Source organism: Mytilus edulis, chromosome 4 (assembly GCF_963676685.1).
Source record: "Mytilus edulis chromosome 4, xbMytEdul2.2, whole genome shotgun sequence".
In the NCBI taxonomy this organism is placed as follows: Eukaryota; Metazoa; Mollusca; class Bivalvia; order Mytilida; family Mytilidae; genus Mytilus; species Mytilus edulis.
In genome coordinates this window covers 83339814-83363177 of record NC_092347.1, presented here as the reverse complement: position 1 = coordinate 83363177, position 23364 = coordinate 83339814, and the positions used below count along the sequence as shown (strand labels likewise).

The window sequence follows — 23364 nt, the reverse complement described above, 5'->3', positions numbered from 1 at the left end:
CGGACCATATACGCTTATGGGCAATAAGTGAAATTAGGCATTAAGCTTAAATCATAGGCAATAAGTTGACACCTAGGCAGTAAGTTTATTGCCTAAATATTATGTTAGTCGTTATAATACTCTTAAATCCTGAAAATCATGTCCAGGCATTAACCTTTTATAGCTTAAATGAAAATGGGAGTAAATAAAAAGGATTAAAAGTTAAAGTACATTTTGTACATAAGGAAGAACTTTAGGAAGAGCTGAATTCAAATTGACCACGTTTAATTCGTTGTTCCCCATCCATGCAGTAAGCATGGGATGAATATTTCCGTTTGACTACACAATACTATATCCTGTAATTCGAGATGTATTGGCTTCCCGTGGACGATAACGAGTTCTGGCCACAGTAGCATAGATTCATATATAACATCAGCTATTATTTTATAACCTTTATCACTTTACTGTAAATGTGGCACATCAGATATTGTGAAAACAAAACCAAACCAGAAGCCATCTTTGAAGCACCTTTTCTCTAGCAATATGATTGACACACCATAATAAAATATAGAGTCCATCCATTTCCTCTTCTGTAAATTCTTTCGATATAACAGGTTTTACTACTACTCCCTTCCCTATGCACATTTTGCCTTGTAACAATTTTTCACAAACTGGAAGAAATAGTACAATAGAATCATTGAAAATGTTACCTAACCATTATTATATTGTTTAAATTTGAGGTCTAAAATAACAATAGACTGCTTTGATATATTTCTTTATTTGTTTTTCCCACAAAAATATACAGGTCCTCTAGAGAAAAAAAACCCATTAACTTTGAAACCCTTATCGTTCTATAATACTTAAATTACCAGTCTTTCTCCAGTGGTAAAAAAAAATCATAACATTTTCAATTTTGATAATCTATAGCTGCCTTATTTTCTGATTTTGAAAGTTTGATATTCGCCAAATGACAATTCTACTTTTGCTTTGGCTGTATGATCTTTGATCTTTAATTCCTTTATAAATAAAATATTCTGTAAAGCTTGGAGAAATTTTTTCTCGCCTTTTTGTTAAACATCCAGATTAAGAAGTGCATGAAAAGATAAGATGGGTATGTTTCGGACCACATTAGTATTTTCAAATATGCATTACAAACGTCTCAATAATACATTTAAACTTTATCTAAAAAAAAAACCCAATGATGGTTACATGACAATGTATTAATCTAAAGGCTACGTTAAAATTAAATATTGAAGCTAAAGTTAATTTTCATCGCTTATTACATACTTGCATGTAGGCTTCTGGTGACATTTACTTCAACACGGTAACATAACTTTTTTCGCATTTGCATGTCATGGTTGTGCACGATCCTTTTCAGTTACACCTTTTGTTTGCAAGTGAAAAGATAGCCTTCTTTGTAGCTGCGTGCAGTGATGCCGAGGTTTTGGGTTATTCCGATGGGACTACGGTGTTAATACATTTTTTTTTTAACAATTCAACAATTCAAAGTTTTATTGCCATATAAACTATACATAGCGTTCATTATCACTGGACTAGTATATATTTGTTTAGGGGCCAGCTGAAGGACGCCTCCGGGTGCGGGAATTTCTCGCTACATTGAAGACCTGTTGGTGACCCTCTGCTGTTGTTTTTTATTTGGGCGGGTTGTTGTCTCTTTGACACATTCCCCATTTCCATTCTCAATTTTATACAGTTTGTGACATAAGGTCAAGATTTCAAATATCGTATATTATATGACTACAGTACACCATATTCACAAAACAACTTAAATAAAATATGTTCCTTGTCAGTAACTTTTTGTGTAACAGTTCATTTATAAATTTTTTTTGGAAGTTATCTTTTCAAGTCGACATATTGCTATTCACTCGTAAAACAAATCTGTAGTGGACATCGGTATGAAATCATTGAAATGTGTTTATTACAGTCTTGACTAGGTAGTAAAATTAATTTCTTATTTTTGTTTAGTTAATCTCTTTATTATAGTATGATAATAAAATGACCTATATGAAAGCGTATCTTTAAGGAACGGTCATACCTATATGAGGAGTTTAGAAGTATTGAAAGTAATCCGTATAACAGAGTGTTAATTACCCCGACCATACGCGTACGGTACGACCATACGTGTATGGTCGGACCATATGAGTAGATACCCATACGGCCATGAAATTTCTATAAAAGTTTAATCAGGATTTGAATTTCTTTGCAAAAATTTGACGAGACAATTTTTGGTCATTTGAATTTTCAGTTAACTGATGCATTGATAACGGAAATTAAACATTCCACTTCCAGAATAGTTTCACATTTTATTATTCATTTATTTAAACGCAAATCCAACTTCGTTTGTCAATGAAAGGTTTGAAATGGCAGCCTGCATAGGAAAAATTTCCTTTGCACGTTTAATTAAAATTCAAAGCATTAACATATGCAACAGGTATACAGTACCATTTAATTCCCAATTTAAAAGGTTTGAAACTGTTTGAGTACAACGCAAGATTGCTAAGAGTGTATTTTCATGACTGTGTCAGATGAACTCACAGGCGCTTGTTAAGGATCATCATAACAAACGGACAAATATATAGATAAAGGCAGATGTGGTGTGAGTGCCAATGAGACAACTCTCCATCCAAATAACAATTTAAAAAAGTAAACCATTATAGGTTAAAGTACGGCCTTCAACACGGAGCCTTGGCTCACACCGAACAACAAGGGCCCCAAAATACTAGTATAAAACCATTCAAACGGGAAAACCAACGGTCTAATCTATATAGCCCCACAGGACGCAATTACGACTGGACACAATTACGAACGATTTTTTCAATGTTTGCCCTCTGAGATCATATTTATTTATATTTATCAATAAATGTTTTTATAAATAAAAACCCTATTAAAATTCCCTTGTTTTCATGATATTACAATTTATATGCACTTGGTGAATGTTGATGACAATGACAAAATCATTCTGAAAATATTATAAGAACGGCAATTTGGCCTGCAAGTTATATAAAAAAAAACATAAAGGTAAGTGCATATTGCCTTCTTTTGTTAATATATAGAAAGAAAAATATCTCCTGATTCTGTTCATATGCGTGATGCCTTTTATCTTGCCCAAAATAACCCCACAATTGACGTTTTTTAGACTCTTGTGACCCTATTTATGGTCAAATGAAAATATTTTAATTTTATCGAAAAGTCCAGAGAACTCCGAAAAAATGTTGACCTATATAAAAAAAGTTCATAGATGAATGATAAGTACACCACCGAAATGGATAAACTTGAATTTAGTGCTCTAAACTTACACAAAAACAAAAAAAATCAGAAATCTTTCTTTACACATGACCGACATTTCGTCTGCAACCACTGCTGAAGTAATTGAAGTAAAAAACAAACTTGTGCATTTTATTTTCCTATGAAAATGTGTATGAGATAAAGATTATTGTATGCTTTATCAATCTAGACTGTTGTCATTGATTTCTTCTGCAAGATATATCAATATAGTGCTGTTCGGAATTGCGTCCATATGTGGCTCTCTTGACCCGTAAAACAAGGTCACGCAAATCTTACTAAAGTATCCAAACGTGAATAAAAATTTATGTGGGATATGATGCAAAATGGAAAGACTTCATACATCATTAATTCTATGGTATGAACAATTCAAGAAAAGTAGTCTACATAAAAAAATATTAATCACAGTTCAAAAATCGTTCGTAATTGTGTCCGGTGAGGCTAAACAAAACGAGAAACACGTATATATTACATAAACAAACGACAACTACTGTACATCAGATTCCTGAAATATGGCTGTATTTACATGCCAAAAATTTCTCTGAGTACAGACTTACCTGTGAAGTTGGAAAAGTTTTAATGCCTGGCATCCACTAGATATAATAAAGTTAAATGCATTTTGTGTTTCAGAAAGATAAAATCTATTTTGGATTTTGATGGGCATTTTTTTTCCTTCATGCAAAAGGTCTGAAAATTAACTACATGTAAGTTGTGGTACTACTATGAGATTCTCCCTCAGGTAAAAAACCGGTTTGTATTGTTTTGATTGTCCTTAATTGACATGGACAAAAGGTATCTTCACAACTACTGGTGAGTTAAAGAGTTCATCTGAGTCAGTGAGTGGACAGTATCAAAGTAATTCAGGTGTTTATTTTTACACCTTCTGCAGAAAGGAAAAAAAAATGCCCAGCAAAAACCAAAAAAGATTTTATCTTTCTTTAACACAAAATGCATTTAACTTTTATATATCTAGTGGATGCTAGGCATTAAAACTTTCCAAACAGCATAGGTAAGTCTGTACACAGACTAGTTTTTGAGGTGAAAATACAGTCATATTTGTCCATTTGTTATGATGAACCTTAAATGTTTCAGTCTGCAGATTATGACAGATAGATGTTATAATTTTGCATCTCTGTAAAAAATAAACAGACTGCTTATTTTCTTCATTTATGAGCCACTTAAGTGACTTTTACTTTTTGTGATTTTCGTAGGGTGGACTATATGTAGAGGGTGGTAAAGGGGGAGTGCTTGCACGAAAAAAACGTGAAATAAGACATAATTTCACGTTGAACGTGAAATAATTTCTGTAATGAACGTTGCATGAAAAATAAATACTTTTATTTGAACCTTTTGTGACTGAGTCACTGTCTTCTTGTATATATATTTACTCTTTGTTTTACTTGATATTCCCGATTTAGTATACACATTTATTATATAATTGGTTTACGGCTTTTAAAAAAGTATTTCTTGAGGATCCCTGCCAAGTGTTTGAATTTTATTTGAAAATACCGAGCACGCCAAATAAGACTTTGAAAAGCACGATGCACGTTAAATTAAACAAGCAGAACATGTTGAACGAGGCACCCGTCTTGCACGACTGAACGTCAAATAAAAAAGTAAAATCAAGTTGAACGTGAAATAAAAAACGGCGATCACGTTGCACGAAAATAACCCTTTACCACCCTCCATGTAGTAGGTAGCTTAATTTTGATCCCTAGCAGCAGTCCCTATCAAATCAGAGTTCGGGAAAATAGTTGGTCCTGTCGATCAAATAGAGGCTTGGATCAGTTTTTTTAAGCTAGTTCTGGTCCCAGTGTCCGATGTAAAAACGGCTGCTGCAGTGCCCTTTTTAGGGGTAATTACAAAATGTAGTTGTACCACAACTATTCCAGTACGTGTTTACATCGGTCACCAGATGTACCTGCAGCTAATTTCCAGTACTGGTTTCCTATTATAAACATACTGAAACCAAAGTGGCGATCTACACGTGGCCTTCTAAATTTGTTCATGTAGCATACCAGGCAAACAATCGGCGATTGAACCCTTACATGGAGATAACAAATACTGCGAAAGTGATTCAGATGATGAAATGGAAAGCAAAGATGACTTTAAATAAGAACAATCAAGAGAACAGAACTGGTCCTTTATTGTTAATTTGTCTGTGGCTTTGAAAAATAAAACTTTTAATAATAAAGTTATTTTTCGATAGAATGTGATATTATTTTTATTTCAGGATAAAATTGACAGATTTTTTAAGGACTGGCTAAAATTTTGTAGGACTGACAAATAATCTTGCTATGTTAGTCCCACGACTGATGGGTCAAAAAACGTTTTCACAAACTCTGTCAAATGGTCTGCAAATAGGCCAAGATAACATAAGGACCTAAGAGCTACTGTTAGGCAGCTAGGCCACATGTACATGTAGCTGGCAGTTTTGGTTTGTTTATAGTAAAATCTAAAAACCAGTACCTGAAGATAAACGCATCATCCAATGAGAGATGTACATGTAAAAAAATGTACTACAATGTACATGTAAATAATATGTCAGCATGTAATGAATTTATTTAAAGAGGATGACTCAATTAGCATTCACCATGTTCACTAATCTTCCTTGAGGCCCTGGAAATTAGCCATGGGTTCATTGAAGATCTGATGACCAAATTAAAAAACATGCCACCATTTTTGCATTGTTGATATGGTCCGCAAATAGTAAAAAAGTATCATAAGGACCTAAGAGCTTCTTGCAAATGTACATAGGCATGATAGGGTAACATGTTTATAGCAAATTATCAATCTTTACATGCTTTGAAGTTCAAGCATACTAAAATTCTGTACTACACCTTCCTTTAATATTAGTCTCTATGAGAAATCAATTTGATTGCTATCCAACTATTTATACAGCTAAAATTCCCAAGTTGCGTCTCAATGATCCTGGGATGTGTTTTAGTTGATTGTAACAAAATCAATGTAAGTTTAATGATAAAAATGTAACTATGTTTTAATTAAACAAATACAATGTCAACATCATTTCCCCCATGGCATTCATTTAAATTTAACCAAATCAATTCAGTTTATCCACTTTTGGCTGTTGGTTGGCATCTGGTATATATATAGTGTGTTATGCCTCAGCACACAGTGGTAACCTATAATATTTATGTTTCAGATCACCATTGTTACACTGTCAGAGATGTGTTCAGACTGCAGGTGTTACAGGTAATATGCATTTTTGTAGATTGGTGATTTATTACTACATGTACATGTACATGATGATCAGCAAATATTCACATTGTGACAAAACCCCTCTCTAATATTTAATCATATTTATCAAACTTGTTTATGCCTATATTAAGATAAAGGTACATCTTAATGATTTTCCAATGTCTCCTTTGAATTCGGTATGTTTAAATAAAAAACCTCATGGATTTTGAAAATGAACAATTATACAATGGCTAATAGCCTGAAATTCACCATATAGCTATATTTTATTTACAATGATCAACATGTTGATAAGTCATGTATTTCCCAAGTTTTTAAAGTATTGATAAGGAATTTATATAAAAAGACTACTTTTTGTTGAAATCTGAATTTATTATAGAAAATTTAACCTTATACAAACTTTCTCTTTATAACTTTAAATCAAACTTTAATTGTTATGAAGAAGAAAGCAGTATAATTTACATGTATGTGAAGCAGTTGTACTTTAATTATTAAAATTGAGAATGGAAATGGGGAATGTGCCAAAGAGACAACAACCCGACCATAGAAAAAAACAACAGCAGAAGGTCACCAACAGGTCTTCAATGTAGCGAGAAATTCCTGCACCCAGAGGCGTCCTTCAATTGGCCCCTAAACAAATATATACTAGTTCAGTGATAATGAACGCCATACTAATTTCCAAATTGTACACAAGAAACTAAAATTAAAATAATAAAAGACTAACAAAGGCCAGAGGCTCCTGACTTGGGACAGGCGCAAAAATGCGGCGGGGTTAAACATGTTTGTGAGATCTCAACCCTCCCCCTATACATGCTATACCTCTAGCCAATGTAGAAAAGTAAACGCATAACAATACGCACATTAAAATTCAGTTCAAGAGAAGTCCGAGTCTGATGTCAGAAGATGTAACCAAAGGAAATAAACAAAATGACAATAATACATAAATAACAACAGACTACTAGCAGTTAACTGACATGCCAGCTCCAGACTTCAATTAAACTGACTGAAAGATTATGATTTCATCATATGAACATCAGGGCCCAGGCACAATCCTTCCCGTTAGGGGTTTAGTATCATACCATCATTACATATATGAGAAGAACATAACCCGTGTCATGCCAACAACTGGTTTTTGAATAAATGTGTTTAGTTCCGATGCAAAGACCCTATAAGTGAATCAATATTAACGCCAAAATATGCAATCTTTAATGACCTGACAACAGTATCGTAACTATATCCCTTCTTAATATGTCTATTCAAAGGTTTTGTTAGTTTTTGAGGTGAATACTGACACGTTTGTGCTTTATAAAGAATATTTCCATAAAAAATTGGATGTGAAATACCTGAACGTATAAGAAGTCTGCATGTTTAGCTATATTTACTAATGATGTCCTTATACCGATGATAAAATTTAGTAAATGTTTTGACTAGTTTGTGATATCGAAAACCCTGGTGTAATAATTTTTCAGTAATACATAAAATTCTCTCGTTAAAATCTAAAACATTGTTACATACACGAGCGAATCGTACAAGTTGAGATATATAAACACCGTAAGATGGTGACAAGTGAACATCACCATCTAAAAATGGATAATTAATGATAGGAAATGAAAAATCATCTCTTTTATCATAAATTTTAGTATTCAGCTTTCCGTTAGTGATATAGATATCAAGATCGAGGAAAGGGCAGTGGTCATTGTTAGTATTAGCTTTATTTAAAGTAAGTTCAACAGGATAAATTTCTTTAATATACATACTGAAGTCGTCATTATTGAGCGCCAAAATATCATCCAAATATCTAAAAGTATTATTAATTATAGTATAACTAATTGCCGTATTTGAATATCGAAAATAAGACAACGCGTGACCAAACGACGCATGGATTAAACGAGTGCGCAGCACGAGTTTAATCCATAGCGGCGTTCGGTCACAAGTTGTCTTATTTTTGATATTCAAATACGGCGATTAGTTATTCTATTTATTACATTGGCAAATGGCCTTTTTTTTTTATGAAATTCATGTAGAAAATGTAAGGAACTATATCTTTTTCCTACGCATTGACAATTTGTTTTGATCCGACGTTATCGACGTCTTGACAACGCCTATTGTTGTATGACGTCAGAGAGTGAAATAATAATGTTTATTTCACATGTGAAATTATCGGTTTTTATCTAACTGGGAAATCAATGTAATTCATTGCAACCAATGTAATAAATTTGTTTATCAGATGTTGTTTGGATGGGTCTTTGCTTATTTTTGTCATAAATTGTAACTCATAGCAATACAAAAACAGGTCCGCAATAAGTGGTGCACAGTTAGTCCCCATTGGAATTCCGATAATCTGACGATATACGGAATCCCCAAAGTGAACAAAAATGTTATCTAGTAAAAATTCAAGGGCATATATAGTATCAAAGCATGTCCAATTGACATAGTTTTTTTGTTTATTGCTACTAAAAAATGACCTAAAAGAGTTTGAACATATATATTCACATTCTGACTTTTTAAATGCCCATTTAATTAGGTGTGTGAATTTTTTCTTACATTTTTTACATTAAATTACGTAAATTGTGAATACATTAACTACATTTCAATCTTTGTATTTTTTACCAGTAAACTTTTGAAGTAATTGTAAATTAAAATCTTAGCTGCCCTGCAAATTTCTAAACAAATTTAACAGTGCAAGAAGGAAGGTTATGATTGAAGTGTTTGGATTTTTCTTCTCAGGTTATAAGAACATCAAACTGTGATTAAAGTATGCTGTATCCCCTTTGACGGAATTTGGCACCAATGTTTGCTGTTTGGGAATAGTTATAAAGTAATTGTATCTCTACAGGATCAGAAATTGTTCAGTACAATATAACTTTTCCCAATCAGCAAACTTATATGCACGATTAATGAAATGACAAAAAAGTAAGAAAACTGTTTTTATCATTACAGATGTGCATCAAGTTAAAAACAGAAAACCTATAGTGTTTCCAAAGAAAAAGAAAAGGTATGTGCATTACAGAACTCGATCTAAATTTTACGCTGACCATGCAAGGACTTTATCGCCAGTCATGGTCGTTAAAAAAATCATTAGTAGAGTTTACACCAAACATGTGTTTAATGTAATCATTGCCTATTGTAAACTTTGTCTTCTCCTTAGAAACTACTGGAAAAATGTTATAAAACTTTCTCTGAATGTTCTTTTGGTAATCTAGTTTTTAAATTGTATATTTGGGGACTTGATTCATTCAGATTTTCTTTTGCTCTAAATATGTGAGTTCAGATTATTTCAGTGTTTGACATTGTAAGAATTAAAAGATAGACAAACTTCAAAAAGCAAAAAATGATCAGCAACACAAGATCTACAATCATGTTGACAATGTATTCATTATGAATGAAGTTGTCAATAAACACCTTCATGACCTTTCATGGTTATTTTTTTTTATCAAACTGTATTATATTCTTTTTACCTTAAATGATACCTTAATGTCCAGTATTCAAAAGCTTTTAATTCCAATGAAGACATTTGTATTAAAAATCAACACAAAAAAGTCATTTACTGCATCTCTAATGAAATATTTTCTCAATTGAAATAATGAAATGCATTACAGAAGCAATGGGATTGGCATATTATTTTGGTCTAATGTGGATCAGTCATTTGGAATTTCAATTTTTTGGTTGATAAATATTATGTTCATGTAACACATTTATATACAAATGTTGGCTGTATACCGATTTTTCAACTTCTTGTTATATCATTGTTCATCTTTTCACTTTGAGCAAATACCAACTGCAAGTGCAGTGAAAAAATTGCAACTTATTATTTCAGGGATGAATTAACAGTATTGAAATGTTTAGCAGCAACAGTCCAGAGGGTGAGAATTATTATTATTTACGATCTTAATTTAAATAAGCACACAAAAAGGAAACTTTGTGGTATACAATTGATTGGTCATCTGCTTGTCTTTATTTACATATAATATAAAATAATTTAAGAAAGCTTTGCCAAAAATCTCATTAAGATTTTGACATGATCAAAAGTGAGGTCTCTTTCAAATATAACCATCTTTCATATTTGTCAATTTTAATTTACAGAACAATCTTTAACTAAGTTCTGTAGAATAGCTATTCAAATTTTTTGTTTGTAAGCTTCAAATCAATTTTAAAATATTTCTTTTTTGTCAATAAGGTTTGATAAATCCAAACCTAATCAAATATTTACATGCATATTGGGTATATAAATGCAATAGGATTGATAAAGAGTACTAAAACATCAAGTACACACTTATATTTGGTACTAAGCTTCATATTGGTAAGTTATATCATTTGAAAAATTATTGGTTGCCACTTTCATGTAAATTCTTCCAAATGTGACACTCAAGCACATTAACAAATTTCTCAAATTTTTCTCTGCAAATAATTCTTGATATTTGAAATCAAGCTTCAAATTGAAAAAATAGAAAGTAAGAAACAATCTCAGATCCCAGAAATGTTTGATTGATTTGAATGAAAAATCATATTAAGAAATTTCACAGCAGAATTTCTTTCATATATTTCAGGATTCCACAGCTCCAGACTATATGTTTGTAGATGATCCTCATCTTTACCCTGTAATAGCTAATGAAAAAGTAAGTAAAACAAAAACAGAAATAATTTCTTCTTAGTTAAAGCATGATAAGACACTTGTGTGTTTGTTAATTACCAGTACATTATTAATAATACCCCATGTAATCCACCAAGGAATTTTAATTTATGAAAAAGAACTGTTTTAGTTAACCTCACTCATAGGTCATTAAAAAAATTGTTTATAAAAAATATTAAAACATTCTTCTCAAAACTACTGAGTTATGTCTGTTGAGACACACTTGAACCTAAAAATTATAACCTGAAAAAGAGAAAAATGTTTTTTGATTACATTGCCTTATTCAATGACATTAGTTTGAATTAAAATTTCAACTCTTGTATTTGAGGAAGAAAGTATATTGAAGCAGTTCCTATTTATATAAATTATTTGCTATACTTTATTCCAGAAAATATATACGTTAGCCAAGAGTAGTGGGAGGAAAGCAGCTAGATACTTTGTTGATAGATTACCAGGCATATTCTCTACTAATATGTTCAATGAAGAAGCATCAGTTCCAGGCATTCCTGTATGTTAAATAAACAGACATAGATGTCATCACACTTTTGTCCATAATTTAATGTTCATAAAAAAATAACAATTGATACAACATAGGAACCAGATCTTTAATTCCAACTTAAAAAAAAATAGATAAATTTTTTTTTAGCCATTTGATAATTAGGGAATTTCCGTTTTGAATTTTCCTCAGAGTTCAGTATTTTGTGATTTTACTTTTTGTTCAAAGTTTTATAATTAAGGTAGCACTATACAAAGATTTTATACCTCCAATTCCCTATTTTTAAAATGCTGTAACTTTCTTTACGATGCTTGAAAATTTATTAAAGTGGTATTTATGGATAGCTTACAGATTACTCTTTCACATTAATGCAATGTTAGTATTATACAACAGTTATGTAATCAATTATAATGTTAGCTGTGTCTACAAAATTTAAAAGAAATTTCCACTTTCAATTGAAATTAGCTGCTTCATGGATACCCCAAGAGGGTTGATTTTATTATATGTTGTTCCTAGAGCCATTATCTACAAAAAGATGTCTCAAATTGAGGATAGAATGTTTAGATCAAATTTTACACCTTATCAAACATTATCTACTTTTATAAGGTTAGGATGTTTACACTAATTACAGATTTATGAGAGAATGGAATACGATAGAGATAATTTGAGACACCCTTTTGTAGCTCCTGCTGTGTCGATTAAGATTTCGTTAAAATTTCATGTATAGGTATAGAGATGAAAGAGCTAAATTCATTCAAGTGAACTAACCAAGATTTTGCCATAAATTGCATAATTATTGATTACATAATGATTGCATAACAAAAATGTTGCATTCATTTAAAAGATTAATCTTTTATCTATCTATATATACCTCTTTTTGTCGAGCCTTCGACTTTAGTCGAAAAAGCGAGACTAAGCGATCCTACATTCCGTCGTCGTCGGCGTCGTCGGCGGCGTCAACAAATATTCACTCTGTGGTTAAAGTTTTTGAAATTTTAATAACTTTCTTAAACTATACTGGATTTCTACCAAACTTTGACAGAAGCTTGTTTATGATCATAAGATAGTATCCAGAAGTAAATTTTGTAAAAATAAAATTCCATTTTTTCCGTATTTTACTATAAATGGACTTAGTTTTTTCTGCGGGGAAACAAAACATTCACTCTGTGGTTAAAGTTTTTAGAATTTTAATAACTTTCTCAAACTATCCTGGGTTTGTACCAAACTTGGACAGAAGCTTGTTTATGATCATAAGATAATATCCAGAAGTAAATTTTGTAAAAATAAAATTCCATTTTTTCCGTATTTTACTTATAAATGGACTTAGTTTTTTTTGCGGGGAAACATTACATTCACTCTGTGGTTAAAGTTTTTAGAATTTTAATAACTTTCTTTAACTATCCTGGGTTTGTACCAAACTTGGACAGAAGCTTGTTTATGATCATAAGATAGTATCCAGAAGAAAATTTTGTAAAAATAAAATTCATTTTTTTCCGTATTTTACTTATAAATGGACTTAGTTTTTTCTGCAGGGAACCATTACATTCACTCTGTGGTTAAAGTTTTTAAAATTTAAATAACTTTCTTAAACTATCCTGGGTTTGTACCAAACTTGGAAATAACCTTATTTATGATCATAAGATTGTATCCAGAAGTAAAGTTTGTAAAAAGATTACTCTGTTTTTTTCTGTAATTTACTTTCAAATGGACTTAGATTTTCTTACAATCATAAAATAGTAACAAGAGGAATATTTTTATTGATTTTTTTCCTCATTGTTGTTGAGCCTGTGATTTACAGCAAAAATAGGCGAGACACTGGGTTCCGCGGAACCCTTACAAATTTTATTAATTTGTATGCAGTTTTAAGAAAGTAACAGCATTTTAAGGGTTGGAGATTGTAAGTTAAAAAATCTTTGTATTGTGCTACCTTAAGTTGACATGAGTTGCTTCCCATTTAGTGGCTGTTCAAATTCTATAAACTTGAATTAAACATTTTTGTTTTGTTTAAGGATTTGATGCCAAAGAAGATAAAATATGACCATTTTGAACCCAGTGAAACTGCTTTGATTGAGAGGATAGAAATGAGAAGTGTGAAGGATGCTATTGATATGTATAATGAGATTCAAGAGAAAGGTATAGGTCTATGAAGAAATAACATAAAAGAATTGGTGCACACTGAATAACGCGCGTAGCAGGTTATTTAACGGTGTGCACCACATTTTTTATGTTATTTCGAATAGACAGAAAAAATATTAGAGTAATTTCTTATAATTTAATTCAAAATTCCATTTTTAACCGTAGAACACCATGAAAAAACGTTGATGATGTCACAGTCACATGACTAAATTATGTCTATGGGCTAATAACAAAATAACGTCAGCAAATCAGAAGACGTGTTACATTCAAAATTAAATTATTGTAATATGTGTAGTATAGTCTCTCATAAACACAACTCATCTTAAATGTAAGTTGCTGGACAGTTGTAAAACACAACCTGTCAGAAGATGTTAATAAATAAATGCAGTCCAACTTGCAGTTCAGCTTGCAATTAACCAGAAAATAGAATTTGTAGGGCAGGAATATCCTGTTGTCAGTTCACTCGCAGTTCTATTTTCCATCTTTTCTTATTCCTTTACATTTGATGAATGGTATTCTAAACAGAAGTTTTTATGATTCTATAGATTGCTGGTAATTTAACTTTCTTTTCAGACCTTGAGCTATCTGAAGAAACAAAGATCTCCCTGCTGAATCTTCTAGCCTATTATAACTCCAATGATCCTCCAGAAGAAAAGACTCCAGAAGATCTGAGATATTTATTTGAAAAAAGATCATTCAATAAAACTTGGAAGTAAGACAAAAGTCAAAATAAAAATAAATGAAAGTATATTGTATGTTTGTGATAAATATAGAGAAATAAACAATATTTAAAAGTAAATCTAGATAGAATCAATTTATCTAAAAAAAAACTACATTCTGTTTGATGGTAGAACTTGAATGTTGGTTCAGAAACAAACCAGTTTCCATGTTTTTAATTTTAAACAATAAAATTAAAATGAATGAATGAATGTCAACTAGTCTGTTATGTATCAAGATGTTAAGAATTTTTATTTTATTTTTCAACATTTTTGTTGATCCTTCAACTTTAGTCGAAAAAGTGAGACATAGTGATCCTACATTCTGGCGGTGGCGGCGGCCACAAATATTCACTCTGTGGTTAAAGTTTTTGAAATTTTTAAATAACTTTCTTAAACTATCCTGATTTGTACCAAACTTGGACAGAAGCTTGTTTATGATCTTGAGATAGTATCCAGAAGTAAATTTTGTATAAAAAAAATCGATTTCAGCCCCCCCTCCCCCTCCTTCTGTATTTTACTTATAAATGGACTTTTTTTTCCTGCCAGGAAACAAAACATTCACACTGTGGTTAAAGCTTTTCAAATTTTGATAACTTTCTTATACCATGTATACTATCCTGGATTGGTACCAAACTTATACAGACGCTTGTTTATGATCAAAAACTAGTATCTATAATTTTGTTAAAATTTTGTTCCTGTTTATATGTATTTTTCTTCCAGTTAACATTTAATACATTAGATTCATAAACTATCCTGTATTTTTACCAAACTTTGACAGAAGCTTCTTAGAATCAAAAGATAGTATAGTGAGGAATATTTTTATTGATTCTTTTCCTTATTTTTGTTGAACCTGCGATTAACAGCAAAAGTAGGTGAGACACTGGGTTCCGCGGCACCCTTACTTATTTTTGGGATACGATTGCTTTCAAGCAATCTGTAGACTTGGGCCATGCCCTCACGTCAACCTTTTATTCTAAACATTAAGGAACGTCTCAGATTCTTATGATTGTCTTGCTTTAAAAGGTAAAAACAAACAAAAGGATTGAACTTAAACAACTTTCCTATAATGTTCTTCTCATAATCTTCATGTTTGATATTTCCCTTGACTTATATGCGTGTTTTTAACAACACGGAAAATCAGAACTAAGCAGTATTTATATTTAGTAATTTTATAAATTTAGAAACACGTCAGAGGGAATTACCCAGTTTTGATAAAATGCAAGAGTTCCGAGTCTGAATTCCGATAAATCTATTTCTGTCATATAAGAACTGAAGTGAAGTTTTTCTTATATGTCACCATTATGAAACTGATATTAGATATTGTACTCTCATAAAGAAATGGAGAACCATCTAGGTCGTTTAATTAACATTTAATATACGTTCTTGCACCAAATCACAGTTGAATTAGTTTTGAAAATAATACTATCCAGCTATACATATCTTCTTTGTGGTCAATCTGCAATAGGAAATTCCATAACGCAGATATACTGTGTGCGTGTGTCAACCAGTACACACCAAGTTAAAAATAACAGAAACATGTGTCAATGAAAACAATGGCAATCGTATCCCTCAGAGCAATCTGCTCTTTGATTAATTTATTTGTTGCTTTTATAAGTTATAATATATTTTATTGCATAAAACTTACAGAGATAATGGACCTGCAGTTAAAGTATTTAATGACCTACAAGAGAAGACTTCAGAAGCTTACTGTGCAATGATCAAAGGCATGACTAAGGTAATTATACCTATCTGTGTATGTAATTATGTAATTTATGATTGATAATACACCATCCTTTATTCAATGATGAAATTTTTCATTTGAAATTTTCTAGGTTTATATATTTATACAATAAAATGACCATTCATTTGAGATCTATTTTTTTTATTAGGTCTTTCCACTTTTCCGTGGAAAGACCTATTGGATTTCTTCTTCTGATTATTATTATTATTTTTTTTTTTTTTCTTCCGCCTAATTTTTTTCCTTCGCTGTTTTTTTGTTTCGCAAGATGTCGCTTGAATTTTTGGAATATGATATCGAACAGTTTATACGCTTTTGAAACCAACTCGTTTTAAACGAATACTTTCCCAAATAAGAGTTATCTCCCCGAACACTGTTTTTCTTGTTATCTCTAAGGCTTCCCAACCGTATAAGAAACCGACAAATTTATTTTTCCAAATTGCTCGTTATATCCTCAGGATGTTCTGTTTTATTTTGACCGAAGCCGTATATAGATTCCATATGAGAGTTATCCCCCCTTTTATGTTTGATATAAGAATTTGCATTTCTAACTGGTAAACCATAAGTGATAGAGACCTAGGGTCTTTTGATTAGAGGTCCTTGGTCCAAAAAAATGAAAATAAGGTCAAGGTCAAAGGTCAAGGTCATATTATAAATTTTGATTTTGGCTTATTTTCACTCATTTTCAAAAGCCGTATAACTTTTCGACAAATTATCTTTACTAAATTGTTAGTTGCGACATGTGGTAACACGTAGATTTTAGTCGAAATAGTAGGTAGACATTTGATGCCAGTTTTGCCCCCTTTTATATATAATATTAGTTGTAAGGTAATACAACTCATTAACTATATATAGTAGAGGCCTAGAGTCTGTTGATTTGAGGTCCTTGGTTGATGACCTCGAAATTGAGCTCAAGGTCATAGGTAAATGTAACGTTCTAGATTTTGACCTTTGCTTTTACCTCATATGTATACATGATCAAGACTTGGGACTTTTTAAATTAGGTTGCAAGCAATGTGATCTAGAAAAAGACAACCGGAAGTGACCTTTTGTAAACCGGAAGTAGCTATATTTTGTACTTCATTAATGAAAAAGTATATAGAACCATATATTTTTGGAATCAGTGTCACTTAAACTATCAAACTATACCGGAAATAACATCGTTTAAACCGGAAGTAAACAATTATCTCCCTTATCTATATCTTTTTCCATAGAAACCATACATTTTTGGAATTAGCGTTCAATACGCTGTCATTTGACGGTACAATTGACATTTAAAACCAAATTTTAATATTTTCGTATAAAAAATGGTCTTAACTGGTGGAAAGACCATCAATGGTTCTCTGAACAATTGGTTTTTAATTTACCTTGATATCATTATTTAAATTACCTGAATTTTCTATTTTTAACCGGATTTTTGTGACAAAAATGTCGGTTATTGATTTGGGGATGTACGGCGGCGGGCGGGCGGGCGGTTGGGCGGGCGGGCGGGCGGGCGGCAATCAAATGTTGTCCGTGCATTAACTCATGAACCGTTCAACCAAAGCTTTTAAAATTTTAATATGTTATTACTGACAACTATACGAAGGTCAAGTTCAATAATGGCGATTTTGACTTTTACCGTTCAGGAGTTATGGTTCTTGAAAGATTGAAAAATGGAGTTATCCGTGCATTTACGCATGAACTGTTCTACCAAAACTTCCCAAATTTTAATATGTTGTTACTCATGAAAGAATGGAGGTCAAGTTCAATAATGACGAATTTGACTTTAACCGTTCAGGAGTTATGGTTCTTGAAAGATTGAAAAATAGAGTTTCCAGTCGTGTCCGTGCATTTATGCATGAACTGTTCTACCAAAGCTTCCGAAATTTTAATATGCTGTTACTGATGACAAAATGGAGGTCAAGTTCAATAATGACGATTTTGACTTTTACCGTTCAGGAGTTATGGTTCTTGAAAGATTGAAAAATGGTTTTTCCCGTTGTGTCCGTGCATTTTCTCATGAACCATTCAACCAAAGCTTTTGAAATTTTAATATGTTGTTACTGATGACAAAATAGAGGTCAAGTTCAATAATGACGATTTTGACTTTTACCATTCAGGAGTTATGGTTCTTGAAAGATCGTAAAATGGCGTTTCCATTCAGGTTGTTGCATTTACTCATGAACCATTCAATCTAAGCTTTTCAAATTTTAATATGTTGATACTGATGACAAAATGGAGGTCAAATTTGATATTGACGATTTTCACTTTCACCATTCATCAGTAATGGTTCTTGTGATATTGCCAGGACACAAATAAATGTTAATAAATCCGGTTTGCTGTCGTTGTGACAGCCTCTTGTTCCAATTCCATCTGATCAGTGTTATGAATATCTGTATTTATAATTAGGAAAGTTAAGGACAGCATTGAAACTTTAAGTTAATTAAGTAAGAGTTACCTTTTTATGCCCCACCTACGATAGTAGAGGGGCATTATGTTTTCTGGTCTGTGCCTCTGTTCGTTGAAGAAGTTGAAGTCCAATCAACTTGAAACTTAGTACACATGTTCCCCATGATATTATCTTTCTAATTTTACTGCCAAATTAAAGTTTTGACCCCAATTTCATGGTCCACTGAATATAGATAATGATAGTGCGAAATTCAGGTTAAAGTTTTTGGTCAAGGTAGTTTTTGATGATGTTAAAGTTACATCAACTTGAAACTTAGTACACATGTTCCCTATGATATAATCTTTCTAATTTTAATTCCAAATTAAAGTTTTGACCCCAATTTCATGGTCCACTGAACATAGAAAATGATAGTGCAAGTGGGGCATTCGTGTACTATGGACACATTCTTGTTTTTTATTTATTTAAAAACGGCTTTTGGAATTTATAACAGAAGAGCACTATTTAGGGTCTGTGCCATTTTCATTTCCACACTCTCATAACTTAAGTTTGCCTCATGCAAATTTTACGAAACTCATACACAATGCTTAGAACCGAAATTTATAGACAGTCTTGGCTTTTTATCTTGTTTGTGTTTCTAATTTACATAAGCCTCTTCCAATAGAATATATGTTATATTTTACAGTATTTGGAAGTAGAGCTAGCACTTCAACTTTTTGAAGAATTGAGGGAAAAAGGATTACAAGCTGAAGGTGAACTATTATCTTGTAATATGAATATGAGGATGTTTCTCAGCTTCAAACTCATTGTAGGATAACAGCCCTGATATGTGGTGAGGCATAGAAACATCCTCCAGTTTGAAAGACCATGTATAATCTGTTTATGGCTATTTTGTCTATAACTGAGTAGATTTCTGACTTAAGACATGCACATCATCATGTTGCTTTGTTTTAGATCTCAACCATACCCCATTTAACTTCAATCAAATGATTTAAAAAATGCACTTAAAAGAAAATACAAGAAAAAAAAATTATTTCAAGAAAAGTGCAAAACTTGTGTAATTGGTAAAATAGAATCTATTGAATAGATAACAAAAACACAAATACAAACAAAACAGTAATTAACCAATATTAACATTATTAAGAATGGATGTATTTGCTCAAAGCAAGCTAGTACATGTATTACTCAATTTTGCTGTTGTGAAACCAGGCCAACCTACACTCTTATATGCAAGACCGAACTTCAGATTAGATATCATGCAGAAACATCATAAGCATTTATTGATTTTGTTTTGCAGTTGATGTCAGAACATACAATGGCCTTATAGATGTTATGAGACAGTTACCTGCAGATCAAGAAGAACAATGGTCAATTATTGTGGTGATTATATTAATTAAATTGTCATCACTTCTCTACCTTTACTTCAACTATTTACATTGACTGTCCCCAGTTAATCATGGTAGACAATATTTTGGATGTATACCAAATGACTGATTCTGTCTTCTGTAAACTTGTATTGTAATTTGTATTGGAAATTTTACTGTGATACAGCTAGGCAGCTTATTTTTAGGGCACAAAGATGCATTTCACAAAATTTAACACATGATCATACAACATTTTTTACTTTTCACTACTGTAAATTCAAAAAATTTTGTGTGCATTTATAATGAAATTTTTATAGAATGAACAAGAATGTAAGATGAATTTTCATGATTTCAGATAAATTGTCAAACAGGTATATGTATTACATAAAAGAATGTGAGTTATTATTGCGATTCCTCAATTTACTATATCTATTCAATGACTTTTATAGGATCTCCTGCACTGTATGAAGGAGAGTGGTGTTCAGCCAAATATCCAAACATTTCAGTCATGTCTTCATTTCCTGAAAGGAGTGATGACTAGATTTAGAGAACAGAAGGTGTATTTTGTACTCAATGAAATGAAAGCTATAAATATAGGTGAGTATAAAAAAATATAGGGAATGCCTATAATTCTAAGTCAAGTTTTGCTTCTTATATTATCACTAACTTTCTTATATGTAAAGAGAAAGGTATTATTTTGGGGCTAAAGCACGATAAAATAATTCCAACTTCAAGAAGTTAGTATTGATATATATTCTTCAAAATGCATTGCTTTTTTCCTTCAACTTCTATTGATTGCCTATAAGAAATGCAGTTATTGCTATTTTGTACCGGCTTAATTGAGAAAATCAATCTCCGTTCTTCCCTCCGTCTGTCCCGCTTCAGTTTAAAGTTTTTGGTTGAGGTAGTTTTAGATGAAGTTGAAGAATAATCAACTTGAAACTTAGTAAACATGTTCCCTATGATATGATCTTTCTAGTTTTAATGCCAAATTAGAGATTTTATCCCATTTTCACGGTACACTGAACATAGAAAATGATAGTGTGGATGGGGCATCTGTGTACTTGGGACACATTCTTGTTTCATTTGTGTTATTGAAAGAAAACTTTTCCTATGTAAAACCAAAGCTAAGTCTTTATTTGTAGTGAGATGATTTTTATATTGTTACTTTTTTCAGAACCTACATTAGGAATCTATGCAAATCTAATTCAGCTGATATATAATGACCATTCTAGAAGTAAGTACGTGTAACAAATATTGTAGAATAAATGTATATTAGTAAAGTTTTCAATTATTTATAATCCTTAGTTTGTATAGTTTGTGATTGGAAATTAAATGAATCAAACAATAATTTTGAATATGACACCCCTAATCAGTGACTTCAGTAACACAAAACTTAAGATCAGATCCATGAATCTACATGTCATAGATTAATGTTGTGTAGTGGACATGATCAGGAATAAGGTCACCTTGACATATATTTTATGCATGAGGAACTTAGATTAAAGTCCTGATCCAATCTAATATAGATATTATAATAGCAAACTTTGTTAGACCATAAGTTATTGTTTACATTAGCTCCATTCTATTTTTATAGCCCACTCTATAAAGAGTGGGGTCTACTTTGCCAAAATCTTGTCTGTCCTGTTGTTTTCCTGTTTGTCCTACAAATATGTTACTTGAACTTGAAAGGAGTAGGTCCGGTAAGGATCGATTTTGGCCTCAAATTTCAGGTTCATCTGACGAAAGATTTTGACCACTTTTTAAACTCTTAAGTGTCTATTTCATTTGATTCAATTAGTTTATGAGAAAGATTTTAACTGATTAGGCATTAAAAACGATCCGATTCAAACTCAAATATGACAAAATCTACCAAATTTGTCGAAAAATGTCACTTTTCGGATGGTTTTTGTCAAAAATGAAAGTGGCCGCATCCGTGTTCATCCTCAACCTTTATATATGTTATGTATTATTATCAAATACAACTTACATTTTAATATTAAGGATGAACACGAATGCGGCCACTTTCGTTTTACACAGAAACCGTGTAAAATTTGACTAAAGTGCTAGAATTGTGAAGATTTCAGTAATTTAGCATGACTTAATGGTGCTAGTACCCGATATATGTGCATTGTGATGTCAAAAACAGCCCATATTAATGTAGCAGAAGCATTCTACTGTCCAATAAATAACTAAAAGTTTACATTTTAACAATTTGGTAAAACTGTTTAATTTTGGGGCCAAAAAGGGGTCTTACTGGACCTACTCCTTTGTCATCAGATTTTTCATATTTAGAATAATGCTAAGCATGACAACTCAAGCATTCTCCTATATAGGTTGTAATTCTAATGTGTTATTATTCCAGACCCAGAGCATCCATTTTTACCACAGTTGATGGATTATATCCAAGGAAAGAGCTTTGATATATCTTCAAAAGATGATGGTAAGTAAATACACAGTAGACAATACTTTAGATCTTATCCCTATTTTCATTTGGAATCATTGGAACTGACTGGAGAATTTGTGACACTTTTAAAACTGTTGACTTCATGCAACAATCACTTTTCCTTCAGCCTTTAGATTTTTTCACTGGTAACTTAAATTTTTAAGGAAACTTGTATAAAGTCCAGGAAAGGCTGACAAATAGTGATAAGGTGTATTAAACCCATGGTTAGTGAATAAATAAGACTGTCTGGTTTTATCCATGCTACTGTACGTAACATGTGTAAGAAGGGAACTGTTAGTTTGCAGGATATGAACATGTTTATACAGTCAAACCTGATTAAACCGGACCCTGAATAAACCGGTTTCCTGTCCATTCCGGCCGAAAATGAAAGTCCCATATTTTTCCATTCAAAGTCTTTGTTAAAATACCCTTTGTAAACCGGACCCTGTGTATTCCGAATTCCGGTCTTATTATGAAGTCCCAATACTCTTAATTACATTAATTATTACCTGTCAAAACCGGTTTGTCTAATTAATTTCAATGATCGATATGCAATCAAAACATATTTGTTGATACAATATAATTTTTCGTGATAATCATTTAGTCAGGTGTCAAACTGTGAACCTACAATCGTACAGTAGTGAGCTGTATTATTTATTAAAACATTATGAACGTGTCAATTAAACGAAAAGACACACCGAATATATATCTCGGATTGAACTTACGTTTTAACTTGGATAAACAAATTAAAATCGCGAAGTAAAAAGTTCACATCGTAATTTCGAAATCCTTGGTTCCTTGTTGTGATAATGAAAAACACCCGGATGACAACAATCAATGGATATTGTACACTGTACGACAACGTTTCGAAAGTGATGACATTACGTTTGATAATATTCTGGCTTTTTAATCGGCCATTCCAACATTTCAAATTATTGATCATGGGAG

General features: G+C 31.8%; 1 protein-coding gene across 3 annotated transcripts in view; it reads left to right on the top strand.

The window, feature by feature from the left end:
• The first annotated feature begins 2323 nt into the window (after window positions 1–2323).
• Window positions 2324–23364, top strand: part of LOC139520772 (small ribosomal subunit protein mS39-like) — a 64824-nt gene continuing 43783 nt past the window's right edge. For 2 of the 3 annotated variants that reach the window (XR_011663956.1, XM_071313703.1), the window contains exons 1-14: window positions 2324–2464; window positions 6446–6495; window positions 9439–9493; window positions 10316–10361; window positions 11046–11114; window positions 11517–11636; window positions 13634–13757; window positions 14334–14472; window positions 16127–16214; window positions 19292–19358; window positions 19904–19986; window positions 20420–20567; window positions 21148–21207; window positions 22336–22413. Coding sequence is in view for 2 of the 3 variants with exons in the window: in XM_071313703.1 (XP_071169804.1) it covers window positions 2361–2464; window positions 6446–6495; window positions 9439–9493; window positions 10316–10361; window positions 11046–11114; window positions 11517–11636; window positions 13634–13757; window positions 14334–14472; window positions 16127–16214; window positions 19292–19358; window positions 19904–19986; window positions 20420–20567; window positions 21148–21207; window positions 22336–22413 (1231 nt within the window). In the remaining variant the exon portion in view is untranslated. The remainder of the gene's footprint in view (window positions 2465–6445; window positions 6496–9438; window positions 9494–10315; window positions 10362–11045; window positions 11115–11516; window positions 11637–13633; window positions 13758–14333; window positions 14473–16126; window positions 16215–19291; window positions 19359–19903; window positions 19987–20419; window positions 20568–21147; window positions 21208–22335; window positions 22414–23364) is intronic. The other variant, XM_071313704.1, reaches the window with a different exon arrangement.